Source organism: Hyaena hyaena, unplaced genomic scaffold (assembly GCF_003009895.1).
Source record: "Hyaena hyaena isolate Hyena2069 unplaced genomic scaffold, ASM300989v1 scaffold_1736, whole genome shotgun sequence".
NCBI classification, from domain to species: domain Eukaryota; kingdom Metazoa; phylum Chordata; class Mammalia; order Carnivora; family Hyaenidae; genus Hyaena; species Hyaena hyaena.
The window spans coordinates 94118-120746 of record NW_024082350.1 but is presented as its reverse complement, the minus strand read 5'-3'; the positions used below and the strand labels follow the sequence as shown (position 1 = coordinate 120746).

The following is a 26629-nucleotide window of genomic DNA, read 5'->3' as shown; positions in this document are numbered from 1 at the left end:
GAACCCATGAATGGTGAGATCATGACCTGAGCTGAAGTCGGAATGACCACCCAGATGCCCTGAAGAAAGGTTTTAAAAAGCATGAATGGCATCATTTCATTTTGGAAAACACGAATGTACCGTAGGGTTAATAGTGGTAGTCACCGGGTGATAGAAAATTTTTCCCCTATTTTTTTCTTATTTTTGTGGATCTATGTCTTCTCATATTTGAAAACTGTTATTTTTTCCAACTCCTACAATGCACAAACACCCCTTTTACTTTATTAAAAGGTTATTTTTAACTTAAAGATGTTGAGTAAAAAAATTGCTACCCTGGAAGGGAACAATCCAGGGGCTGTTTGAACCCGGGCGTTGTGCCGTGGACCCTCGGTCCCACCTCAGAGGCTGGGAAGAACCGACTTCTTTTCTGCTTTTCTTGTACCTGTAGCCAAAACCCCATCCAAGTTCTGCACAGAATCCAGAAAGTGCTGATAATCGCATAGCAAAAAAACAGTTCTTGGAGATGATGAAGTGATTTAAGGAAAAAGAGAGAGAGAGAGAGAGAGAATCCCAGCCTTCTTTCCTCTATCAACCCCGTCCATGCCTGACCCATCTTAACTCATTGTCTGAAAATCCAACTTCACTTTAATAGTGGGTTGGGGGAAAAAAGCAGACTCTGAAGGATACAGTTGTTAAAATGTGGTGTTCTGCCCCGCTTCTCACCTGCAGTGCTCTAGGGAATGACCACCCCTACATAGGACTTGGGGGTGGGGTGCGCTGGGAGCCAGAGAGAGGTGATACGCACCCTGCCGGGATTTGGGAACAGAGAGGTAGAGACAAACCTCAGTTTAATTTGAGCGGAAAGAATGCCCCTGGGGAACCTCCCCGGTTTCTCTTAGCCTTTTTCATTCTTTCAAAAGGACAAGGTCATCCCTGTGCCCTTCCCCCATCTTCAACTTCCCGCAGGAGACCACCTATGTGTGACTGTGGCTCTGCCGTTTTGGGGTGTCTGGAAGTGAGAGGGGGTCCAGGAGGAAGGTGCTCACCCACTGAATGGTACTTACAGTCCAGATGGGGCCACTAATGGGCACCCACACCCACTCCGGGCCCCTAGCCTTCCCGTGTTCCAGGCCCAAGTCTCCTCCCAGCCATTTACTGGGCCTGCTTTGCCTCCGGCCTTCAGCCCAGTCCCTGTTCCTTTTGGACAGATGGGGACAGGCAGAGGCCACCTGGTTTTCCTGAGCTGGACACGGTCCTGTGGGAGTACTTCCCGGCTCCTCTGTTGCTGAAGTCTGAATGCGGTGCTGGTCTGTGCGTAAATGAAGGCTGCCTGGAGGACACCAGGGCCCGCGTGGGGCCGAAGGGCCGTGTCCCCTGCCAGCTTCCCCAAACACCATCCACTTCGGATGACAGGGACCCTGACAAGGACCAAAGCACACCCCATTCCACCTTCCTTTGCCCTCAGGGTTTGTGATCTCTTATGCCAGAAACTAATGCGTCCAGGAAGGGCATTGTTGGGAAAAAAAACATTTATTGTGCAACAGCTATGAGGTTAAAGGCCCTTCCTTCCCAGGATTTTCTCTTTCAGCTCAATCGGGTGGGCTGAGCCCGGCGTCTGCGGGGGTGGACACCCACCCTCGGCTCCGGACCCCTCTTGTGCTCCTTATCCCCCAATTTTGGCGTTTTGGGTGAGTTTCGGCCAAATAGTTTCTCTGTCTTCCCAGCTGGAAGAAGCAAACAAGGGCAGAGGCTGGGGTGGCCTGGTCATGCTCACCGGGGTCCCTGGCAATGTGGCAGCAGGTGCGAACAGGTGTCCACTGTTTTAAGAGACTTGGTTGATGGGTTCTTTGGGGAATTTGCTGGCTTTTTTTGGGGGGGGTGGAGTGACAATTATGCTCTAAAATAAACTGTAGCCTTTAGATGAAAATGAAGGTCAGGACACCTGGGCAGCTCAGTCGGTTGCGTGTCCGACTCTTGGTTTTGGCTCAGGTCGTGATCTGGCAGTTCGTGAGTTCGAGCCCTGCATCAGGCTCTGTGCTGACAACACGGAGCCCGCTTGGGATTCTCTCTCTAGGCGCCTCCCCCACTCTCTCTCAAAAGAGAGAAAACTGTTAAGAAATGAAAGAAAATGAAGGTCAGGAACAGGAACCCTCCTTCTTTGGGTTCCAAATTTTCTGATGGCTGTCCCACTAAGTTCGCTTCCTTTTGGGTGGCTGAAATGATGGACGTTTTATAGTTTGCTGCCCTCTTGTGGTAAAGAAGCAGTAAAAAAGATTTTCATTCTCTCACTTCCTGTCTTGCTCACTGGATAATATGAGAAGCGACAGAGAGAACCATGCTCTGTCTCCGCTGAGGGGATTCCCAGGCTAGTGGAGGGGACTTGCCGTTGCACCCAGGGTCTGGGCTGTACAAGGGGGCTGACAAACCCTTACCTAACTGGGCTGCCTGGCCAAAGAGGTTAAGTTCAGGAGGCTCCCAAGCTGAGCCTCCAGAGTCCCCAGTGGTCTTTGATGACTAGGGTCACTCCCCTTTTTGAATGGTCAGACTGATGGCACAGAATGAGGTGCTTGGCTGGCCTTCCTCCCTACCCCTCTTTCTCCCTTTCATCTCTCTTGCATAGTGATGGTGATCGTCTTCAGTCTCTCCTTTTCCAACCCCTATCGTACTTCTGTTTTGCCTCCTTTCTGGGCTGAATCATGTCCCCTCAAAATTTGTAAGAGGGAGCTCTAAGGCCCAGGACTTGAGCATGTGACCATATAAGGAGGCAGGGCCTCCAAAGAGGCAGTCAAATGAGGCTGTTAGGCCCTCACCTCATCTGACTTGGTGTCCCCATCAGAAGAGGGAAGTTGGCCATGGATGCCCAGGAAGAAAAGACCACAAGAGGACATGGCAAGAAGGCGGCCATCTGCAAGCCAAGGAGAGGCCTCAGGAGGAACTGAGCCTCCGACACCTTGATCTTGCGCTTCCAGAACTGTGGGAGGTGACTTCGTTGCATAAGCCGCTGTGGTGTTTGGCTGATGGCGGCCCAAGCAAACTAATCCGCCCCCTCACAAAATCCTTATTTCTACAGTGCAGTTTTGAGGTTTTCCAGGACATGAACACACCAACCCCCTCGGGGGCCGGCCACAGTTTCTCTTATTTGTCCACAAGATCCTGAAGATAAACACGGAGCAGCATTCCTCTGCTCTCATTCTATCTCTAGAGTGCTCCATCTTATAATTTTTTTTTAATGTTTATCCATTTTTGAGAGAGGGAGAAAGATAGCAGGAAAGGGGGACGGGCAGAGAGAGGGAGACACAGAATCTGAAGCAGGTTCCAGGCTCCGAGCTGTCAGCATAGAGCCTGATGCAGGGCTCGAACTCACCAACTGTGAGATCATGACCTGAGCCGAGGTCGGATGCTTAATCAACTGAGCCCCCAGGCACCCCGCGAGAGCTCCATCTTATAGATGAAAACTTTCCCAGCAGTTAACTTGCCCTGGGTCACCCAGGCAGTAGGGGCCAGTCATGATACAAACTCAGTTCTGTCCCCAAGTGCCACCTCTGAGGCCCTGAGTGGCGGCTGGCCGGCTGGCCGGCCGGCTGGGAAACTCACGGCTGGGGGCTGGAGGCGGGTTGCTGTCTGGCAAACCGCCATTAGCCCTGATGATCCCCACCAGCGGTGGTCAGTCTCTCCCTGACCTGTTGAGAAAAGGCTCCTCTCCCTTGAACACTCCAGTATGCCCAATATGGACATTCTGGTCTTTGTCCACAGTGACTCCTAGCCACACTGTTATTCTTTCAAAATAGACTTTATTAGTGGCACATGGAATTTTAAGTTAGGCAGTTTCTTTCCAGAGAGAAGACCTGATAAGACTAAAAAATCATCACATCAGAAATGCCATTTCCAGTGTAGAGAGATTACTACGAGTAGCCTCCAATGAGGAAATTACTGTCCCCTGACCTCCGCAGCACCCCCCCACCACCCCGTGCCAACCATGTCGCGCACATGCCCACTGGACAGCGCGAGGATACAGGAGACCCCGGTGTAGTCCTGTGGGCCGAGCACCCCGGTTGTGGTCGAGGTGGTGAGCTCGGGAGCCCCGTTACCCAGCACGGGGACCCAGAGGGCCCACAGCCGGCGGAGGCTGGTGGAAAATGCCAGGCAGACTGACTCCCGCGGGGGCCCGAGAGGATCCCCAGGCTGGCAGGCGTGAGACCCTTCACTTCCAGACGGGGGGAAGGGGGGGGGGCTAGAGGTGCCCAGGGGCACTTTTAAAGTATCTGCAAACATGTCTATGTTAGTAAGTCAGAGGAGACCTGAACTTTCTTAGGAAAATCAGTTTATCCCCTTCCAGGGTCTTTTCCCTGACCTCCTTCTGCCTCAAAATGAACTCCACAACATTCTGCGGTTCGCTGACACTTGGCTCATGAACTCCACTGCCTCTGTGTACTTGCAGATACGCCGCTGGGTCCGTGCCTTCCCGTCTTGCCCTTCACTGGGTCCCGTGGAGAGCCTGCAACCACGGGAGTCCCGGGAGCGTCCGTCTGGGGCCCCCCACTCCGCTGGGGGTCTCCCGCTCCCAGACAGTGCTCCCTGCGCGCAGGCGGCTGCAGTCACATCAGGTGATGTCATTTCTGCTTTCTAACCTAGGACGCCGAGGACGATTCAGGAGAAAGGCTCAGGCCTCGGACGTCTTCCTCTGACCTTAACAGGGGCGTTTCTCTGGGCACTTTCGGATCCGCCCCTCAACCAAACACTCAGATACTCGTGGATCAAGGCGACAAAACAGTGACAGACTACAGGAAGTTTCCATTTCTAGATCTAATTGATTAAGCCAAGTCTCCACACCGGGAAGCTGGACTTGCCCTCTAGGCCAGCACCTAGCATCCAATCTTCGCGGCCCTAGGGCAGGTCCACAACAGTGGTCTCGTCAAGGTCAATTCCAGAGTGCAGCTGGCCATCCTTGGCGGCCGCCCAGGGCATCGAGGCGGAGGTCCACTTCACCGCCCAGTCTCCTGCTTTGCTGACCAAGATGAGGCCGCCCAAACCCTTCAGCTTTGCCTTCATGTAACCCAACGACAAGTCGGCAGCCTCTTCCAAAGTCTTTCCTGGAAACAAGGAGAGGCTGTGAAACAACACACTTTTCAATAATAAGGAATCCGATGGGAAAAATCACTGGCGGTATTTAAAATCAAAGCGAGTTCACAAAGATTTTGGCACATGATTTCTTTTCTTTTTCTTTTTTTTTTTAACGTTTATTTGAGAGCGAGCAAGAAAGAAGAGTTGAGTGTGGGAGTATGTGTGCCCGTGCGAGTGGGGGAGGGGTAGAGAGCGAGGGAGAGAGAATTCCCAAGCAGGCTCCATGCTGACAGCACGGAGCTGGATGTGGGGCTCAATCCCACCAACTGTGAGCTCACGACCTGAGCCCAAATCAAGAATTGCATGCCCAACTGACTGAGGCCCCCTGGCGCCCCAAATGATTTCTAGATCAATGCTTCCAAGAAGGGTCCTCACCATCTAAGACCCTCTGTGCACTGAGGCAGAGCCTGGCATCAGCCCAAGCAGACCTGCTTTTCTCCCACACCCGGGTGCAAAGTCTCTTCCCTGCCTGAGATGCCCAACACAGACAATATTCTAAATGCACTTCTTGGTGCACCTGGGGGGCTCAGTCAGTTTAGTGTCTGACTTTGGCTCAGGTCATGATCTCACACTCTTTGAGTTTGAGCCCCACACTGGGCTCTGTGCTGACAGAGCTCAGAGTCCGGAGCCTGCTTCAGATTCTGTGTCTCTCCCTCTCTCTGACCCTCTCCCACTCACACACTCTCTCTCAAAAATAAATGGAAAAAAAAAAAAGCACGTCTTTCCAGATCGTCACAGAAGGTGGGAAGATACCAGAGGAGTTACCAACCTGATAGGAACATCTAGAACAAACAAGAAAGGGTTACATCTACTTTCCTGCCTATTTATAAAGAGCTTCCATTCAGGCATCTTCAGACAGTAAGCCGTTGTTCTGCATACCTTGTTCTACGTGGAAGAGAGTGAGTCTGGCCAGATTCACCTTCAGGATGCTTTCCCCATGCCCCGTCGTTGAAATGGCGCCAATGTCATTGTCAGCATAACCTCCGGATCCTGCTCAAAAAAAGGGACGAGCTGAGTAGCAACAGTGAAGAAAGTCAAACATGTATCGAGTTTGACACTTCATAAATATGAAATCCCAGAAGAGTGCCCACGTGTGAACAAAGATCTGTAGCTGTGACCCTGAGATGCAAAGGTGGACGGGGGATGACCCTGAAATCGGGAACGAAGGGAGCCTTGGGCCTGACCCTTCACGGAACAGCTCCCTGAGGGCATGCACGCAGGCACTCTGCAGCACACACGCAGTCTGCACGGGGTGAGGCACGGACAGCCCCGCCTACCCCCACCCCCACCCGCTTCCAGAATGAGGTGACAGGGCTTCAGTGGCCACACAAACACGGCCATTTGTAACACTGCTGTAGCAGCAGTGGGTTGCTTTCATGCCACTCAGATCTAGTAACTGCCAACGGAAATCCTTAGCTTTTTGTTAATTTGAGCCAGGCCTGGGGAGAGGGTTTGTGTACATAACCCTCTGGGAGGAAATCTGCAGATCCTGAAACTGAGACTTGAGAGAAGGGGCCCTTGGGGGTTCGTGGGGGGGGGGGACTAGAGCCTCCCCCATCTCCCTCTCCCAGTCCTCCCCAAAGCCAGGTGGGTGACAGTGGATGGAAAGGGGCAGGGGCATTGGCGGAGCCCACCTATGCACGGTGTGTCCCCAACCCGGCCGACCATTTTATTCACAATGCCCCCTGTCGAGGTTGCATAGGCCACGTTTCCGTTGCGGTCCAAGGCCACGGCGCCCACGGTTCCCAGGTTTCTGTCAAAAATAGAGAAGTGACAGGATGAGATGAGAAACACTCCTACAGGTAACAACATAGCTTAAGGGCACTTACATTCCCACACTGGATGTTAATGGCAAGTGGGACACACTTTGACCCCAGTGTTCCCGACTCAGGAAATGGCAAAGCAAGCTTGTTTGCTTTTTATTCTGCGGGTTGGGTAGATTACTAGACACTCCTTTAGACCTCTGCTTGGAACACATCTGATCCCAGCACCTCTGACCTCTAGCTGTGTGACTGAGTTGCTAAGTTTTCCGCTCTGGGTCTCATTTTCCCCACCTATAAAATGGGGATAAAACAACTGGGTGCTGGGGCGCCTGGGTGGCTCAGGCAGTTGGGCATCTGACTCTTGATTTTGGCTCAGGGCATTATCCCAGGGTCATGGGGTCGAGCCTGACATGGGGCTCAAATCCATCAATCATGAGATTGTGACCTGAGTATGGAGCCTGCTTAGGATTCTCTCTCACCCGCTGCCCTTCTCCCCTGCTCGCGCGCATGCTCCCTCAAAACAAAACAAACAGAAGGCACATCTCCAACTTTAGTGTGCATAAAATCCCCTTGGGTCCCAGGCCCACACCACAGATCCTGAGTTGTGGGTACAGGCGGGACCGAAGACCCTGCCTTTCTCACAACCTCCCAGGTGAGGCTGATGCCGCCCGTCAAGACCCCACTTTGCCTCTTTCATGGCACTTGCTGTAAAGATAGAATAGATTATTGTTTTCCCTAACATGTTAGTATACGTTTTCAAGTAAAAAGGTTGGAAGAAATTGTACAATAACATCTGTGTACCCACCACCCAGACTCTATAATGAACTTTATCTGAGGCACCTAGTTCAGCAGGAAGCTGAACCGACCGAGCCCCTTCTCCCGTGCAGCTCACATCTGGGGGTGGAGGGTGGCAGAGCAATGCAAATTTGCTTAGTGGAATAACAGTAAAGGCGACGAGTCCAGAAACACAGAGGCCTCGACCCAGGGCCTCTCTGAATGAGGTGAGGGCAACCCGAGCCCATTGCCGGGGAGAACGCTCCTGAAGGCGGAACACAATTGCGAAGCTCACGGAATCTGGCGGGCACTGTGGTTGAAGAACGAAGTGAGGGAGAGTGGGGAGGGGAGTCAGGGGGCAGCCAGCAACCAGACCACGGAGGCTCTGATGGGCGGGATGACCACGCACCCTGGTTACCCAGGACAGTCCTGACGTAGGCCTTTTGACCCTGCTTGTTTCCCTTTCCCTCAAAATCAAGTTCCAATCGGAACACTACATCACATGTTCTCCTATGCACAGGCCGTTGTCAGGGCTTTTATTCGGAGGTGGGAAGACACTGGAGCCCTTGAGCCAAGACTCATCCTGTCTCCAGAGGAGTTAAGCTTTAAAAAAAATATTCTTAGCAGGATGCGCGTCCACCAGGGAAGCTAGAACGAGGAAGACATGGTACCGGGTGTGGGCGGGGATGTGCAGGGCTGGGATGCCCAGTCACTCCTGCCGGAAATGTAAAGTGGTGCCCACGCTCCTTTGGAAAACCACCTGCGGAATCTACTGAAGCTGACTTAGCCAACAGCGCTCCTACATTTCCAGTCTTCTGCCAGATACATGGAGCTGGGTTCACCTAAGCAGGACGCCCAGATGTTTGTAGCAGGACTGTTCGTAGTAACGGAAAACTGAAATGTCCAGCCACGGCGAAGTGAGCGGACATACACTCATGAAACAGAATGAGGGAGGGGGAGTGAGCTGCTGCTGCAAAGGACACATGGACGAATCTGAGAAATGGGACAATGAATAAAGGGGGGGATGAATGGAAGGGCACAATGTGCTGTTTCCTGATCTGGGGGCTGACTGCATGGGTGTGTCCATTCTGTGAAAATTCACTAGGGCTACAGAAGATTTATGCACGTCTGGGGGCTCAGTCGGTTATGCATCTGACTTTGGCTCAGGTCATGATCTCATGGTTCGTGGGTTTGAGCCCTGTACTGGGCTCTGTGCTGACAGCTCGGAGCCTGGAGGCTGCTCCAGATTCTGTCTCCTTCTCTCTCTGCCCTCCCCTGCTCATGCTCTGTCGCTCTCTCTCTCTCAAAAGTGAATGAATAAAGATTAAAAAAAAGCATTCATAAAAAAATTAAAGCGACAAGGTCACTTCTCACGTCAGACAAGGAGAGGCAGTCCCAGTCTTGGCTGGTGGCGGACCCACCCCAACACCTGTAAAGTGTCAAGGCAAGATTACAATACAAACGGAGGCCCATACCGCATGTTTACTTTCTGAAAGTTGTAAATACGTTGTCTCAGAGCGATGCCTGGGCCTTTAAAAATATGGTAAAGCCACGGCTCTAACGTGGCTGAAAGTTGGCAAAAACTGCCCCAAGTGACTTAATTTCATTATTATTGAACCCATCTGGGTTCTCTGTTGATCAGCTTAAAGGCTGGATGATGGGAAAAAGAGACGCGCGCACACATGCACACCACCCCCTGCCCCCCCGGATGTGTGACTGAGTGTTTACTCCACCAGGCTGACTCTCCTGCTCTCACTTCGGGTACGTGCCGTACAAGCTGTGTTCCACTGACCAAATAAGACATCTTCTCGAGTCAGTGTAGTTCTTTGAAGGTTTTTAAGTTAATTTCAATTTGGAGAAGCTTCACTCTGCTGAGGCAGTAGCGGCTGGAAGGATCAACAAAATTCCTAAAGCAATTCCTTAGATTTGGAAACGCCTCCTGATATGAACACTGCCATGCTTACATGCTACAGGGCAGTATGTGGTAAACTGCTGTCAAGGAAGACAGTACGAAGTATTTTAATTGGATCAAACAAATCACAGTTGCTGGCTGTAGTCCTTTTTATCATCTCTCAAGCAGTATCTAGATCCACACAGGATATCTTCGTTGTACCATACAAAAAACTTAAAATACCAGGATGTTGTTTGATTGTGTGCCAATCTCTCTTCAAATGATACTCTGATACATAATAAACAGAAAAACAACCTCTACAGGAACGGATAGGAATCTTCTTCAAGTTATGCAAGTAGTTTTGCTTCCTTCTTTCAGTTTCCTTTTATTTTACTGGGATGTCATTTTTCTTGCAAATTTCACATCCAGTTTGACTTGGGTTCCCTAAACTTCACATTATTTTCAACCCTTTTAGAAGTAAAATAGCCAAAGATTTTTTACAGCTCTTATTAAGCTCATCAATAGAAATGAACAGTTCCTACTAAGTGACTGTAGGTGGCGTTAAGTTCAAAATTAATTTCACTGTCCAAGTCCGTAATTTACTCTTTGAGGATCTTGTGTGGTTTCAATGAACTCTTTTTATCAATGGGGTTCTTGGATTGGACCCTCTACTGTCCCACAATATTAGTGCTGTGGGCACAGCAGGGTCATGCCTCCTAGAAAGAGATTCAAACTGTGAGCCTATGTGTCACATGGGAGGAATACTTCTGGATTCTTGGTCAAGCTTCACATTTATGTATCTTTTATTTACCAACCACATTAACTCCATTATCACAGGTCTGCTTTCGACAGTCTCATAAAAAAATTTTTTTAATGTTATTTATTCTTTAGAGAGAGAGGCAGAGTGTGGGGGGGGAGGGGCAGGGGGAGAGAGGGAGACACAGAATCTGAAGCAGGCTCAAGGCTCCACGCTGTCAGCACACAGCCTGAAACAGGGCTCAAGCTCATGAACCATAAGATCATGATCTGAGCCGAAGCCTGATGCTTAACTGAAAGAGCCATCAAGGCACCCCTCAAAAGTCTTTTTTTTTTTTTTTTTTAAATTTTTTTAAATGTTTTATTTATTTCTAGGAGAGAGAGAGAGACAGCGTGAGCAGGGGAGGGTCAGAGAGAGAGGGAGTCACAGACTGAAACAGGCTCCAGGCTCCAAGCTGGCAGTCAGCACAGAGCCCGACGCGGGGCTCGAACCCACAAACCGCGAGATCATGACCTAAGCGAAAGTCGGACGCTTAACCGACTAAGCCACCCAGGCGCCCCTCAAAAGTCTTTTAAATTAACGCCTAAGATGGAAAGTTTTCCACTTCCTCTCTTAATCCAAAACACCTACTTCAAAAAGCAGGTAGAAAGCCAATGAAACATCCCGACTTTGTTTTTCTTCTCTGGCCAGGAGTGATACATATAATAAATGTTGGCTGCTCGACATGTCTACTGACCATGTTACATTCTAACTGAACCGAGTATTTTGTTAAAAAAATTTTATGTATTTGATTTCATCTCTTATTACTCATTAAGGTAATCTGTCTAAGCTCAGAGCATGGAGCTTACTTTGGATTCTGTGTCCCTCTCTCGCTCTGCCCCTCCCTCGCTCATGCTCTGTCTCTCTGTCTCAAGAATAAAAAACAAAACTAAAAAAATAAGGTCAGTCTGAATTCTCTATCCTACACAGTGATCATATTAGTTTCATTATTTTTTGTGTTAATTACACGTTTGGCGTTTTATCAACTTTTTTTTCTCTTTTTTTAATGTTTTATTTATTTCTGAGAGAGAAAGAGAGAGAGAGAGATAGCATGAGCAGGGGAGGGTCAGAGAGAGAGAGGGAGACACAGAATCTGAAACAGGCTCCAGGCTCTGAGCTAGCTGTTAGCATAGAGCCCAACGCAGGGCTCGAACCCACAAACCGTGAGATCATGACCTGAGCTGAAGTCGGACGCTTAATTGACTGAGCCACCCAGGCGCCCCTATCAATTTTTGAAATAATTTTCCATTGTGTTTTATAAACATGCTGACGGAGTACCATGAAGAGCATCATCAGGCTCGGCAAAATACTGGACGCTCTGTATGATTTGCAAGAGCATCACGTCCACGTTTCATATCGTCTTCTCCTTTTTCCACCACCAGCCACTGCCCTTGCCCCCAGTCCAAGTAACTGATGAGCAGTTAGATCTTCCTTTAGTAAAGAACGTGATGCTGCTGGGATTTCACCTCAACTATTCAAGCTGAGGATGCAAATAGAACACTGCTTATTTTCACTGCTTTGATAGGTTATTAAATCTTCATCAAGCCAAGAAGTTGGAATGTCCTGCTTACGAACTTTTGGTGGGTCGTCCTGGAAGGAGGCCGCTTACTTCATCATTTTGTTTCTTAAAATGCACACGGACTGTGTCTTGGAAGATTGTTTTCCTCCTTTTTTCCTTTCAGCTTTTTGGTTTCCTTTGTGAGTTCCACCTTTGTGTTCTTTTTCTATCAGAATCTTGACTTAACATGCATTTTCAATAATCTGGGGATTAAAAAGACGGAACTGTCTTGAAAGCATACAAAATTAGGGTATATTTTCATCAAAAATGAAAAGCAAGTATAACTGAATCGATATAAATCGAATGCAGATATGCCTTCAAAAAGTTTTTTCCTAAAATATGCCAAGTTATCGATTGATATTAAATATAGATATTAAAGTCAGACATGAATCACTATTAGTGAATATAACATCTGAAAGCAAAATTACTAAAACGTGGAAAATGTTAACATAGTACAAAAATAAAACCATTCCTAATTCTAACACTCAGTGTCCATTTAGTTGCCAACATGAAGGTTCCGTCCAGACCCTCACTGTCCCATGTAGCAGGTGCGAGCTACCTGCACCGCTGGCCGCTGGCAGCGTGGGCAGTGCCCAGGGAGACAGGCCGCAGGAGTAACATATGGGGCAGGTGTTGAAGATTTGGTATGAAAGAAGAATGTAAAACATCTTATATAACTTCTTAAATGGATTACACACTGATTGGCATTTTGGATATGCTGGGTGAAATAATATTAAGTTCGCCGGTTTCTTTTTAGGGTTTTTTTTTTTTTAATGTGGCTACAAATGTAGCTCTTGTCTTTCTACTAGACAGTGCTGGCCTAGACCTACATACACACAAATTTAAGAGTCACGGGAATCACATGCAAGTCTTGTAGACACTGTACTAATTCACGGATCATGAATCTCGTCAGAACGACAGCATAAATCATATTTAAGGAGGCAAGAAAATGGGTATCTGGCACTGCTGGGAAACAATACTTTGTTACTAAGAATTTAGTGGACACATTATTAATGTCTTTTTCTCTTACCTAAAGTCCTTCTGCTGTTCTATTCTTCCCCCACTCTGAAGCAGTGTCCGTTTCTGGTATCAGCACAATGCACAAATCTTTAGATGTAGGTGGCCTTCACTTCCAAGACACAGAGCAAGAGATGCAGAGAAGCATTTCCCTGGGGGCTGAACGGTGTTAATCACAAGAGTGGATGATGAGGGTTAGGGGCCATGCACACCACTGCTGAGTGACAGAGGTGCCCCAGATGACTGCAATAAGCCAACCGTTCTGTGTATTTGTGACACGGGGGTCCTCTAAAGTGCAAACCCTGGGGCAGGGTCTCTCTCGCTTGTATCTAAGGGCAACGCTGGCTGGTGGAGATGTGTGCTATTGCAGAGTTTTTGGAAAACAATGTGGCAACATTTATTAAAACACCCATGAGCCATCGATAAAGGAACCCCATTCCCATGACTCTAGCTTACAGGTGCATGCACCCGCACACTTGGTTGTCAAGAGCTACCAATATATGGTGAATTTTGGAAAACAGATTCTTAAGCTGGGGACACATCAGGATTACCTGGGAAACTTTCTCCTAACACACCTGCCTGGCCTCTTCACTTCAGACCTATCACAGATTAGATACTTTACGGAGGCGGGCCAGACATGCATAGTTTGAAAAAGCTCCCTAGGCAATGTTAAAGTATACCACTGATTAAAAGTAATAAATCTTAAAGAGTATGCAGAGTTAATACGTTATATTCCATTATAAACTGCCAGGCCATATTCGAGTTTTAGTTTTCAATTTTTGCTTTGAATAAGGGGGCTTTTATTCGGGATCCTGAAATCTAATACAGAAAACTATTATTCAGAATATATGGTTAATTCAAGCCTGTAAGTCTGTCCTGATTTCTCTGCAGTACGGCAGAGTGTTTAAGTGACTTCAGAAGGTAGATCACAGAGAACCTGTCTTGTCTGCTTACAATAACGGACTAATCAAGAAGCATCCGGTGGTTAATACATTAACATAAGGCACTGTCCCACTCAGTCGTATTGGAGAAGGAACTCTCGGCCTAATTTGAGTGGTTACTGGCAAGAGTGACACGTGAGGTTAAGTTTAAGAATCCAAAGAGCAGTGTTTCCACTGTGTACTATGAACTATTTTATACAAACATTGAAGCTACCAAGTGATTCTTGACTTATTTAAGAACCATAGATAATCAGACATTTGTCAAACATCCACACTCGAGCAACTCCCCAGACAGTGGGCCACATATGACACTTACTTTTCACAGTCTGACTTGGAAGCACCTTTCTCATGCTTCTCTTTTTCTAGACGTTTTACGTTTCTCTCTGTCACCAGCTGCTCTTTAGGAACTGTGGGGACCCCCATGGCTGCCGCAAATTTTGCTGCCCCTTGGTCAGTCAGAAAGCAATGAGTTGTCTTGAGCCAGAAAGAAATGGAAAATGGTTAGATTTTCAAAATAGTTAAAATCTTTTTGACTGTTCCAATTGTATGGATGTAATTCCTTCTCTCTGGGTACAAAGCCTCCAAAGTGCAAATTCCACTGGCTTGCTTTTCTAAATGCTGAGCAGAGCCTGGTAGCTCGAGATTCTGTATTTTCAAAAAATCCCCAAATGATGGAATATTACTAGGATCTAAAGTTTAAAGAACATCATTCATTTTCATATAACACGTGCCATTTATCAGGTGGTCTGTTCCGTTTGTATGTGTTCTGTCATCTTCATTGAGAGAAGACTGAAGAAAATACAGGAAGACAATATGAAAACAGAGCAATCACTGGTCCAGGGATTACTAGTCAAACTATACTGTCAACAGAGCTGGAGTCTCAGTTTATTTGAGAAATTTAAATAGCATTGCTTCTGTTCTTTTATATGACTTCAGGAGAACAGCCCTCACAAGCACTTCCCTAGAGTAGGAAATTTTAGTCACTGAGGTACTAAAGTACTTAAAAGTCCTATTTTAGTTACTGAAGTATTGCGATAGCAATTTCATGTGAAGAGGATGCTTTAGTCACATACCTTTTCCATAACAAGCCGTGCAAGTTTAATGGGGTTTGCTATCCCCTGGACTGCAGAGACAGCTCCTGCAGACAGGTCTTTTCCATTCATGATACTAGCATCCATTTCCACGTCACCATTTACATTCAAGACAGATCCACAACCTAAAACCAAAGAGAATTTCAAAAGCAAGAATTAAGAACTTAGAAATGGCTTCCAGGTTTCCTCTAAGCTGCCGACTTTAATTATGTTTTATTTTTTTAAATGTTTCATTTATTTTTGAGAGAGAGAGAAAGAGAGAGAGTGCGCGCACAAATGGGGAAGGAACAGAGAGAGAAGGGGACAGAAGATTCGAAGTGGGCTCTGTGCTGACAGCAATGAGTCCGACACATGGCTTGAACTCATGAACCATGAGATCATGACCTGAGCTGAAGTTGGAGGCTCCACTGACAGAGCCACTGAGGCACCCCTAAACTGCCGACTTCAATTCATCTTCTACTCTACCAGAGAAACGTGTCGGAAAACACAAATCTGGCTTGGTGTTCCATGACCTACAAAATAAAAAGGATAACACCCTTCCTGATCTGGCCTCTGATTTCCTTTGCCTGCTTTATCTCCCCTTTTTGGGTATATTTTACTAAAATATTAGGTTTCCCTGAAAGTACCGTAGTTCTCACTACTCTGGGCTCTTGTGTCTTTCTCCAACGTTTTTTTGCCTAGACAATGCCTATAAGTCTAGCTATGCTTAACCTCTTATGCCTGTTTCCTCATCTGTAAAATGGGATAAGAACAAAGCTCAAGAATATTTAAAGGACTGTAAAACTATCCAGTACCTAACAAGGTAAAATTCACAATGTCTGGTATCTAGTAAGAAATTTCCAGGCACACAAGGAAATAAGAAAATATGACCCCTAATGAGGAGGAAAAAGACCCTACTTCATAGTAATGGATCATATGACTTAAATGACAAAGTTAGAAGACAAGGATGTTAACAGAACAGCTATTATAACTATATTCTATATGTACCAGAACATGGAGGAAAACATAAAAAGGACCCAAACAGAACTCTAGAGATGAAAATTTAAAAAGTCTGAAATGAAAAATACTCTGGATGAGATTAACACAAGGTTAGTCACTAGAGCAGAAAATAGTAATGAACATGAAGACACAGCAATAGAAACCATCCAAAATGAAAAATAAGAAAGGATAACAATCCACCAAACAAACAGAGGATCACTGAGCTCAGGGACAATTTCAAACAACCCAACCTATGTATATAATTGGGAGTCTCTAAAAGGAGAGGTGAGACAGAGGGACAACAAAATATTTAAGAAAAAATAGATACAAAAACATCAAATTTGATTAATACTATAAATTCACAAATCTGAGAAGTTCAATAAACTCCAAATAAAAGAAACATGAAGAAAACTAAATGCAGGCACATTATGATCAAACAGCTTGTGCTAATGAGATAATCTTTTTTTTTAAAATAAATTTTGCTCATGTTTACTTATTTTTGAGACGAGACAGAGATAGAGAGAGAGAGACAGTGCAAGCAGGGGAGGGTCACAGAGAGAGGGAGATACAGAATTTGAAGCAGGTTCCAGGCTCTGAGCTGTCAGCACAGAGCCCAACATGGGGTTAGAACTCATGGCCATGAGATCATGATCTGAGCCAAAGTTGGGACATTTAACTGACTGAGCCACCCAGAAGCCCTGAGATAGAAAATCTTAAAAGTAGATAGAGTGAGACACGTTAGGAAGAGACCAAAAGATGAGACTGAGAATACACTTCTTGTTAGAAATGATGCAAGCCAGAAGACAGTGAAGCAACATCTTTAAAATCCTGAAATTAAAAACAATAACAACAAAATACATCCCCCCCCCAAAAAACAACCTGTCAAGTTGGAATTCAATAGCTAGTGAAAGTATCTTTCAAAAACTGAAAACAAATACTTTTTCAGATACACAAAAACTGAAAGAATTCACCCATAGCAGATGTGCAATACAGGAAATGTTAAAGGAAGTCTTTCAGTAAGAAGGAAAAGGATAGTGGACAGCAGTCATGATCCACACCAAGGAATGAAAAGCACTGGAAATGGCTAGTATGTGGATAAGCAGAAATACTTTTCCCTATTATTTTAACAATATCTTTAAAATATAACTATTTAAAGGAAAAATAATAACAATGTCCTGGGCAATTTATAACATACACAGAAGTAAAATATATGACAATAATAGCTACCAGAAGGGAAACAAGTATGCTGTTACATGGTTCCTATGTGTGAAGTATGGTATTACTTGAAGGTAAACTATGACAAATAAGAGATGTATACTATAAACTATAAAATACCCCTTAAAAATTTTTTTTAATGTTTATTTATTTTTGAGACCGGGAGAGACAGAGTGCAAGAAGGGGAGAAGCAGAGAGAGAGGGAGACACAGAATCTGAAACAGGCTCCAGGCTCTGAGCTGTCAGCCCAGAACCTGACACGGGGCTCAAACCCACAAACTGCGAGATCATGACCTGAGCCAAAGTCAGACGCTTAACCGACTGAGCCACCCAGGGGCCTCTAAAATACCCCTTTAAAAAATGTCTAGTTATTAGGCCAACTAAAGAAGTAAGACAGAATCATAAACAAACTCAATCCAAAAGATGACAGAAGAGGAAAAAAGGAATAATGAATGGATTGGACAAATAGAAAACAAATAGCAAGATGACAGACTTATACCTGACCATATCAATAATCACATTAAATGTAAATGGCATAAACAACCCAATAAAATGCATGTATGGTTAAACTGTATAAAGAGGTAAGATACAACTATGTGCTCCTAAAAGAAATCCACTTTAAATATAAAGATACAGGGGCACCTGGGTAGCTCAGTCGGTCAAGTATCCCACTTCGGCTCAGGTCATGATCTCGCGGTTCGTGGGTTTGAGCTCCGCATCAGGCTCTGTGCTGACAGCTAGCTCAGAGCTTGGAGCCTGTCTTTGGATTCTGTAACTCTCTCTCTCTCTGACCCTCCCCTGCTCATGCTGTCTCTATCTCTCTGTCAAAAATAAATAAAAAACATTTAAAATAAAAAAAAAGATACAAATAGGTTAAAAGTAAGAGAATAGAAAGTGTTATACCATGCTAAAATGAATTAAATGAAAGTTTGAGCAGCTAGATTAATATCGGGCAAAGTAGACTTTTGGACAAGGAATGTTAAATAATAATGACATTACATAGTGATGAAGGGATCAGTTCACACAGAAGACAGCAGTCTGTGTACCTAACAATTTCTAAGTATATGAAGCAAAACTGATAGAAGTCAAAGGAGAAATAGCGAAATCTGTAATTACAATTAAAGATTTCCTCATTCCTCTCTCAGTAATCAACAGAAATAGACAGAAAATCAAGGTATAGAAGATCCAAACAACATTATCAACCAACTGACCTCACTGAAATTTATAGAACTTTCCATACAACAACAGCAGAGTACATATTCTTTTTAAATGCAAATGGGATATTTACCAAGACAGACCATATTCTGGGCCCAAAACCAAACCTTACAAAGTTCAAAAGAATGTAAATCACACAATGTATGTCCTCTGATTGTAACGTAATTAAAATTAAAATGAGAGAACTATTTGGAAAATCCATAAATATTTGGAAATTATCACACTTGTAAATAAACCATGGTTCAATGAGGAAGTCACAAGGGAAATTATAACATGTTTTGAACAGAATGAAAATGAAGAGTCATGTGAAAACTTATAGGATGCAATCAAAGCAGGACTTAAAGGAAAATTTAAAGCATTAAATGCTTGTATTAGAAAAGACTGGTCTCAAATTAATGGTCTAAAAAGAATAGTAAGTTATTTCCAAAGTAAGCTGAAGAAGGGAAATAATAGAGATCAATCATTGAAATTCAGAAGAGAAAAAGAGTGAAAGAAAAAACAACTCAAAAATCCACAAAACCCTCCTAAAACCACAAGTTACCATTCTTTGAAAAACAAAAACAAAACAAAACAAAACACACGTGATAAAATCTAACTAGACTGACCAAGAACACAGAAATTCAACTAATCAGGAATGAAAGAGAGGACCTCTCCACAAACCTCACGGACATTAAAAAATAAAGATACATTGTAAATAACTCTTAAGCCTGTAAATTCAACATCTTATTCAAAATAGAAATATCCCTTGAAAAACACAAAAAGCTCAAAGAAGAAACATAACTTGAATAGTCCCACACCTATTAAAGAAACTGATTTCTTAGCTAAAAAGTTTCCATTAACATTAAAACAAAACAAAAAAGCCAAAAGAAATTCCAGGCCCAGATTGCTTCACTAGGAAATTCTACCGAACTTTTACAAAGAAATAATACTGACTTTATACAAACTCTTCATGAAAAACAAAAGAGAGGGGTACTTTCCAAATTCATCATTTGAAGCCAATGTTACCCTCATATCAAAGCCAGATGGACATTAGAAGAAAATAAAACTACTGATCTGTATCTTTCTTGAACATAGATGCAAAATCCTTAAGAAAACACTATCAAATCTAATCCAGCAATAAATAAGATAACACAAAACAACAAAGTGGTGTTAACCCTAGGGATGCAAGCCTGGCTCAAAATTCAAATATCAATCGCTATCCACCGTATCAACAGACAAAAGAAAAACCATACAGTCATCTCAATAATGCAGAAACATGACTTGATAAGCTTCAACATTCATACATGACAGAAAATCTTGGGAACCTAAGAATAAGGAAACCACCTCAACCTGATAAAGGGAATACATAAGATCCTACAACCAACATTATACTTAATGGTGAAAGACAGTGCTTTCCCATTAAAATTGTGCCTAGCATAGGATGTTTGCTCTCACTGCTCCTATTCGACATAATATTGGATGGTCTAGCCAGTGGAATAGGCAAGGAAAATAAATAAAAGGCATAAAGGCTGTAAAAAAATGAAACAAAACTGTCTCTCTTTGTAGATGACCTTTACTGTAAGGTGACTGCAATCAAGACAGTATGGTCTTGGTCGAAGAACAAATAGATCAATGGACCAGGACAGAGAGCCCAGAAACAGACCCACATACGTATACACTAAACTGATCTTTGACAAAGGAGCTGCGACATCACGATTTATAACAAATACATGTTTTGGACTCTGTCCATGGTTCCTGGCTCTCAGCTCCCCAAACCCTTAGAATTTCCTAGGGTTAAGTGCAATGGGAGCATCTTTTATTATAACTTTTGGTCTTTTGTCCTCAGTTCCATAAATCACTTCAGAGTCACAAGGGTGAAATGGATACCTTGTCGCATGACAAGCTGCTTTCACCCATAACTCAGTTTGTGTCAGTGAGGTGACTTTTGGAAGCCCCCTAAAGATGGGAAGGGCTGGAGGGCTGGAACTTTCAGTGTGGCCCCCAATTTCTAGGGAGGGAGAAGGACTAGAGGTTGAATCAGTCACCGGTGGCCAACAATTTAATTAGCCATGCCTATGTAATGGAGCTGGCATGAAAACCCAAAAGGACAGGGTCCAACCACTTTCCAGGTTAGTAGAAAGCTCCTTTGTTGGCCACTTCAGTCTCTGTACCCCTTCATCTTCCTTCTGATTTGTATCTTTTGTAATAAGCTGGGAGTCTAGTGAGTAAACTGGTTTCTTGAGTTCTGTGAGCCTCTCTGGCAAATTAATCGCAACTCAAGGAGTTCGTGGGAACCTCTGATTTAGAGCTAGTAGGTCAGAAGCACAAGTAACAACCTTCAGATGGGTGGCGATTGAAGTGGAGCACAGTTTGGTGGGACTCAGCCCTTACCCTGTAGAATCTGATGTCACCTCTAGGTAGAGAGTGTCAGAAATGAGCTGAATTGTAGGACAGCCAGCTGGTGTAGGAAGGGTGCTTGGTGTGGGAAGACTCACATGCATTGGAATTGGGTTCGGAGTCTTCAGACAAAGGCAATCCAATGGAGCAAAGATAAGTCTTTGAAGAAATAGTCCAGACACCCATATGCAAAAAAGTCGAATCTCGACACAGACCTTACACCCTTCATGAAAATTAACTCAAAATGGATCACAGATCTAACTGTAAAATGTTGAACTATAAAACTCCTAGAAGATAACACAGGAGAAGATCTAGATGACCTTGGGTTTGGCTTTTTAGATACGACACCAAAATCACCATCCATGAAAGAAAGAAATTGTTCAGCTGGACTGCATTAAGACAAAAAATTTCTGCTATGTGACGGGCACTGTCCAGAGAACGAGAAGACAAGCCATTGGCTGGGACAAAGTATTTGTAAAAGCCACATGTGATACAGGCCCATTATCCAAAATGCACAAAGAACTCTTAAAACTCAACAATAAGAAAACAAGCAAGCTGATTAAAAAATCAGACAAGGATCTGAACAGACACCTCACCAAAGAAAATCTACAGATGGCAAGTATGAAAAAGAAATCAATTGTATTTTCATATATTAGCAAGAAATGTTGAGAATTGTAATCTTTAAAAAAATTTATTTTTAAATGTTTATTTATTTTTAGAGAGAGAGACAGAGCATGAGCAGGGGAGGGGTATAGAGAGAGAGACACACACACACAGAATCCGAAACAGGCTCCAGGCTCTGAGCTGTCAGCACAGAGCCCGACGCAGGGCTCGAACTCGGGAACAAAGAGATCATAACCTAGGCCAAAGTCGGATGCTTAACGAACTGAGCCACCTAGGTGCCCCGAGAATTGTAATCTTAAAAAGCAGCATTCACAGGGGCACCTGGGTGGTTCAGTCAGCTGAGCAGCTGAGCAACTGACTCTTAATTTTGGCTCAGGTTGTGATCTCACAGTTCATGAGATCTGCATGGGGCAAAAAAAATCCAGCATTTACAGTAGCACCAAAATACGTGGAATAAGTAGAAATCTAAATCTAACAAAATATTTATAAGATATGCATGCTAAAGACTACAAAACACTGATGAAAGAAATTAAAGTATTAATTTTTATTTTAATTTTTTAAATATTTATTAATTTATTTTGAGAGAGAGAGAGCATGAAAATGGGGGGGGGCAGAGAAAGAGGGAGAGAGAATCCCAAGGAGGGTCCTCACTCTCCATGGCATGGAGCCTGGCTCAGGGCTTGGTCTCACAAGCTGTGAGATCATGACCTGAGCCGAAATCAAGAGTCAGACACTGAACTGGTTGAGCCACTCAGGGGCCCCAGAAATCAAAGATTTAAATAAACGGAAGTTTATGCTGTGGTTTGGAAGTATTGGGTTGAAGGGCTCAGTATTGTTAAGATTTCAATTCGCCCTAAATTGATCGATAGAGTCAATATAGTCCTAATGAAAACCCTAGCAGGATTTTTTTTTTTTTTGGTAGAAATTGACAAGGTGATTCTCAAATCTGTGGGGAAAACAAAGGGACTAGAATAGCCAAAACAATCTCTCTCTCTCACACACACACATACACACACGACTCTTACTACCTGATTTTAAGAATATAAAACTACAGTAATCAAGACAGTGTGGTACTGGTGAAAGGCTACACATACAGACCAATGGGGTCAAGTTCAGAAATAGACCCATACGCATAAAGTCAATGGATTTTTGACAAGGGCCGAAGGGCAATTCCATGGGAAAAAAGTTGATTTTTTAACAACTGGTACTAGAACAATTATGCAGAAACAACCTTGACATATACTCCACAACTTATGCCAAAAAAATATTAAAAATGGATCAGAGACCTAAATATAAAACCTAAAATGACAGAGTTTCTAGAAGACACAAACGAGAAAACATCTGTGACCCTAGGTCAGGTATGACATGACAAGCACACCATTAAAAAATGGGACTTCTTGGGGCGCCTGGGTGGCTTAGTCGGTTGAGCGTCCGACTTTCGCTTAGGTCATGATCTCGCGGTTCGTGGGTTCGAGCCCCGTGTCGGGCTCTGTGCTGACTGCCAGAGCTACCTGGAGCCTATTTCAGAGTCTGTATCTCCCTCTCTCTCTGACCCTCCCCTGCTCACGCTGTCTCTCTCGCTCTCCTAGAAATAAATAAAAATATTAAAAAAAAAAAAAAGGGACTTCTACAGGGGTGCCTGGGCAGCTCAGTTGGTTAAGCATCTGACTTTGGCTCAGGTCATGAGCTCACAGTTCATGAGTTTGAGCCCCCATCAGGCTCTGTGCTGACAGCTCGAAGCCTGGAGCCTGCTTCCGATTCTGTGTCTCCTCTCTCTCTCTGCTCCTCCCCCGCTCATATTGTCCCTCTCAATAATAAACATAAAAAAAATTTTTTTATTAAAAAAAAATGGGACTCTTACAAAATGAAGAACTTTTGTTCTTTAGAAGACACTGTTAAAAGAAAAGAGGAGCCACAGACTGAAAGAAAATATTTGCAACTCAAGTCTCTAATACAAGACCAGCATCTAGAATATATAAAGAACTCTTAAAACCCAATAATAATAATAAACACAATAAAGAAATTGACAAAATGCTTAAAAAGATGTTAAACATCATCTGCCAGAAATTAACACTAGAACAAAGTCCCACCACACCCCTATGAGAACGGCTAAAATAAAAAATAGACAACATCAAATGCCTGTGAGGGTGTGGAGTAACTAGAGCCTTCATACACTGCTGGTGGGAAGGGAAAGTGGGAGTCACTATGGAAAACGGTTTGGCGGTTTCAAATAGTTAAAAATACACTCGCCATATGACCAACTTCAACATTCATCCAAGAGAAATAAAAAGTTACACTCATATAAAAACCCGTATGCAGCTGTTTACAGTGATTTGTAATGGCCCCAAATCTATCACGTCCTTCAGTTGGTAAATGACCTAAACTGTGGTATGTCCAAACAATGGAATACTACACAACAGTAAAAATGGATGGGCCATTCATACTTGTGTCAACAAAGATGGCCCTGTAGCGCATTATGCTAAATGAAGAATCCAGACTCAGAAAGCTACATATTGCATGACTCTACTCTCCTTTTCTTCAAGAATAAGTGGGTGTTCTGTCAGCCAAAGGGTCCCAACTGCTAACTGTATGTAATTTAATAGTCTCCCTCAGAAGCAGACCACTCCCCCTGCTGGCAAGGGATAGCATCCAGTAAATTCTGGCTTAACCAACAGACCCATGACAATGCACTAACGCCTCATTCTATCATCAGGCAGACTTCAGAAATTGTGCATAAGTGTTCAAGAGCCGTTAGCAGAAGCAAGGGGATGGAACAGTGCTCAGTAATTATTTGATGACTCATTGGTTCATATTTCCCCAAATTCTTTTCTCTGACAGACCCTGGGCAGGTGGTATCATCCCCCAAAGTATTTTAATCCCTACATTTTGGGTTCTCTATTTTACTTTTATTTATCTTTTAATGTTTGTTTATTTTGGGGATAGAGAGTCAGAGCACGAGTCGAGGAGGGGCAGAGAGAGAGAGGGGGAGACAGAGAATCTGAAGCAGGCTCCAGGCTCTGAGCTGTCGGCACAGCTGGAATCCACAAACCGTGAGATCATGACCTCAGAGGAAGTCGGACTCTTAACCGACTGAGCCACCCAGGTACCTCTGGCCTTAAAAAACTCTTAAAGCAACTTGGTCAACAAGTAGAAAGAGAAAAATTAAATTTTTTCCAGCATATTAAGTTTTACTGAAAGGCTTATTAGATTCTTTGACGCTTTAGAGTCTATGTATCTGGGGGGGAAGATTAACCTGGTTTGCATCAGATACTAACTGCACTGCAAGTTTACCTGCGTTGAACTCAGGATCATCTTCCAGAAAAGTCACAGCTCCTTCCACAGCGTCAATGGCGCTCCCTCCGTCCTTCAGGATTTTGTAACCCTCAGTGGCAGCTCTGATGATGCCCTGGCGGACCCGCTCTTTCCGGTCCTTTGCGATATTGCTTGCTCCACCACCGTGGACCACGATGACCGGATTCATGTCGACAGATCCTAGGGATCAGGAAGATGAAAGTGCCATTTAGAACAGGCCCAGGAAAACTGCTCTGGAGGTAATCTCCTGGGGGAAATTCCACTGGAAACTACCTCCGGTTTCTACTCCTGGAAGTGGGAGCAAGGTTTACAGCCTCAAGCAATTTCCTGGGGTGGGGACAGGGACCGCTCCCTCTGAACTTTGTACAAAATGTCCAGAGTGCCTCATGGTCTCCCTCCCCGTTTCCCTCCCACCCGCACGTCCGGGCATCTTCAGGCCTTGGAGCGGGGGTTTCAGGACCCCTTCCCCACCGGCTGCCACCAGGCTTCAGTTCTCCCGAGAACCCCAGCCCCTGACCTGTGCTGGGGGGATGGCCTCCAGGGCCAGAGCTCGAGCCCTACTGATGGGCTCTTTCTAGGCTCTTTCTGTTAAGAAAGGATATCTGTTAAGGATATTCTGTTAAGTCCTGGATATCTGAAGGCGGGCACCACACTGTGGGCCATGCAGGGATAGCCCAGGACACGGGGCGGGGCTCTGGGAAAGACACCGGGCTGCCAGGGTCCATCCAGTTTCAAACCAACGTTACTAGAGCAGCCAAATCTTGCCGGATCTCAGAAGCCATCCTGGGCCTGTTAGAGTTTAGGGATGGGAGACTACTGGCAGCCATGATCTCCAGACAGGCCCCAAAGAAAAAGGGTCTGAGGGTAACCACACCTCCAACCTCCTCATCACTATTGCAGTGGGAGGAAACGCTGGCCTGAGAAAAATTCCTCGTAGGGTAAGACAGGCCTGATCCCACAGGTCTGGAGGGCTGCGGACCTAGGGCAGGTGCTCTGGTGTCAACTGCGCATGCACTTGCCAGAGAGACGGAGCATCCAGTCTCCCTGGGACTGTCCCTGGTCCAGGCCGTGTAGGGATACACTGGGCCACAGGCACGGACTTCTGGGGGACACACCGCGCTGCTGAGGTCTAGTCCCTTCCCGCCCCCCCTCCCCCGAAAAAAAAGATGCGCCACATCTCACTGGAATCCCTTAGCCTGGACATTCGTGCAGTATCAACTCGTCGTCCTCCCAACCCCACTCCCACGTCCCGGACCCCTGCTCCGGCAGGGCAGTCGACTTACCGTGGACGCCGCGGGGCCGCGGACGCCGGGGCTTCCGCCTGGGCCGAGACGCCCAGCCGGCTTCCGAACCTGCTCGGTCGAGCGCCTCCGCGAGCCAGTCTGGGAAACCGTTGCGTTCGTAACCGCTCCGCCACAACGGCTCCGCGCTTGCGCAAGAGGGCGGGGCTGGCGCGCCGCTCAGTTACCGTAAAGACTCGACCCGGGGCCGCGGCGCAAGCAGTTCCCAACTGGGCCCGCGTTTCCGCTGCCCGCCGGACCCCAGCAGGCAGGCTCCCGGAGCGAGTACCAAGCTGGCCCTCCGCCCACCCGAGCTTCCTGGTGGGATTCAGGGAACCTTCTCCTCCTCCTCCTGGGGCTGGGGGCGGGGTGCTGGTGGCGCAGTGCGTGAAGTGAGGTGCCAAGGTTTTGTCACTGAAGATTGAAAAGCGGTGCTGCGCGCGGTGAGATCCTTCCTCGGCTCGAGATGTTTCTCAGGCTTGTTAGTCATTCATTTCTATTTAAGTCACTTCTTTTTAATCGTCTTTCTTTTTAACCTTTCGTAAAGAACAGAAAGAAAAGAAACAAAAATTGGTCTGGTTCTGTTTCCAGCGTCTGAAACCCCCAGGGAACTCCCTCCTCTGAGTTTCCAGGAGCCCAGATCTACATTCCTATGCCACCTGTGCCCTCATCTCTTTGTGGTTGTTGACGCATTTTGT

At 45.4% G+C, this 26629-nt stretch overlaps 1 protein-coding gene across 2 annotated transcripts; it reads right to left on the bottom strand.

Annotated features, from left to right (window-relative positions):
• Window positions 1-3753: 3753 nt before the first annotated feature.
• Window positions 3754-26066, bottom strand: ASRGL1 (asparaginase and isoaspartyl peptidase 1). 2 transcript variants are annotated; one of them, XM_039224694.1, is made up of 7 exons: window positions 25935-26066; window positions 24631-24831; window positions 14914-15056; window positions 14157-14314; window positions 6735-6853; window positions 5980-6090; window positions 3754-5069 (listed from the first exon to the last, which is right to left on the bottom strand). In XM_039224694.1, the coding sequence occupies exons 2-7, from the start codon at window positions 24818-24820 to the stop codon at window positions 4864-4866; spliced, it is 927 nt and encodes a 308-aa protein (XP_039080625.1). In that variant the 5' UTR covers window positions 24821-24831; window positions 25935-26066; the 3' UTR covers window positions 3754-4863. The 2 variants fall into 2 exon arrangements, with proteins under 2 accessions (XP_039080625.1, XP_039080623.1); XM_039224692.1 differs by lacking the exon at window positions 25935-26066 and adding an exon at window positions 25834-25852.
• Between the last annotated feature and the right edge of the window lie 563 nt (window positions 26067-26629).

Excerpts from the sequence above, each read along its gene's own strand:
- ASRGL1 (XM_039224694.1), bottom strand. The coding sequence starts at position 24,820 with ATGAATCCGGTCATCGTGGTCCACGGTGGTGGAGCAAGCAATATCGCA. Across the intron at positions 14,315-14,913 it reads CACGGCTTGTTATGGAAAAG|ACAACTCATTGCTTTCTGAC; the intron begins GTATGTGACTAA and ends TTCTGGCTCAAG. Across the intron at positions 6,091-6,734 it reads TGGGGACACACCGTGCATAG|GATCCGGAGGTTATGCTGAC; the intron begins GTGGGCTCCGCC and ends TTTTTTGAGCAG.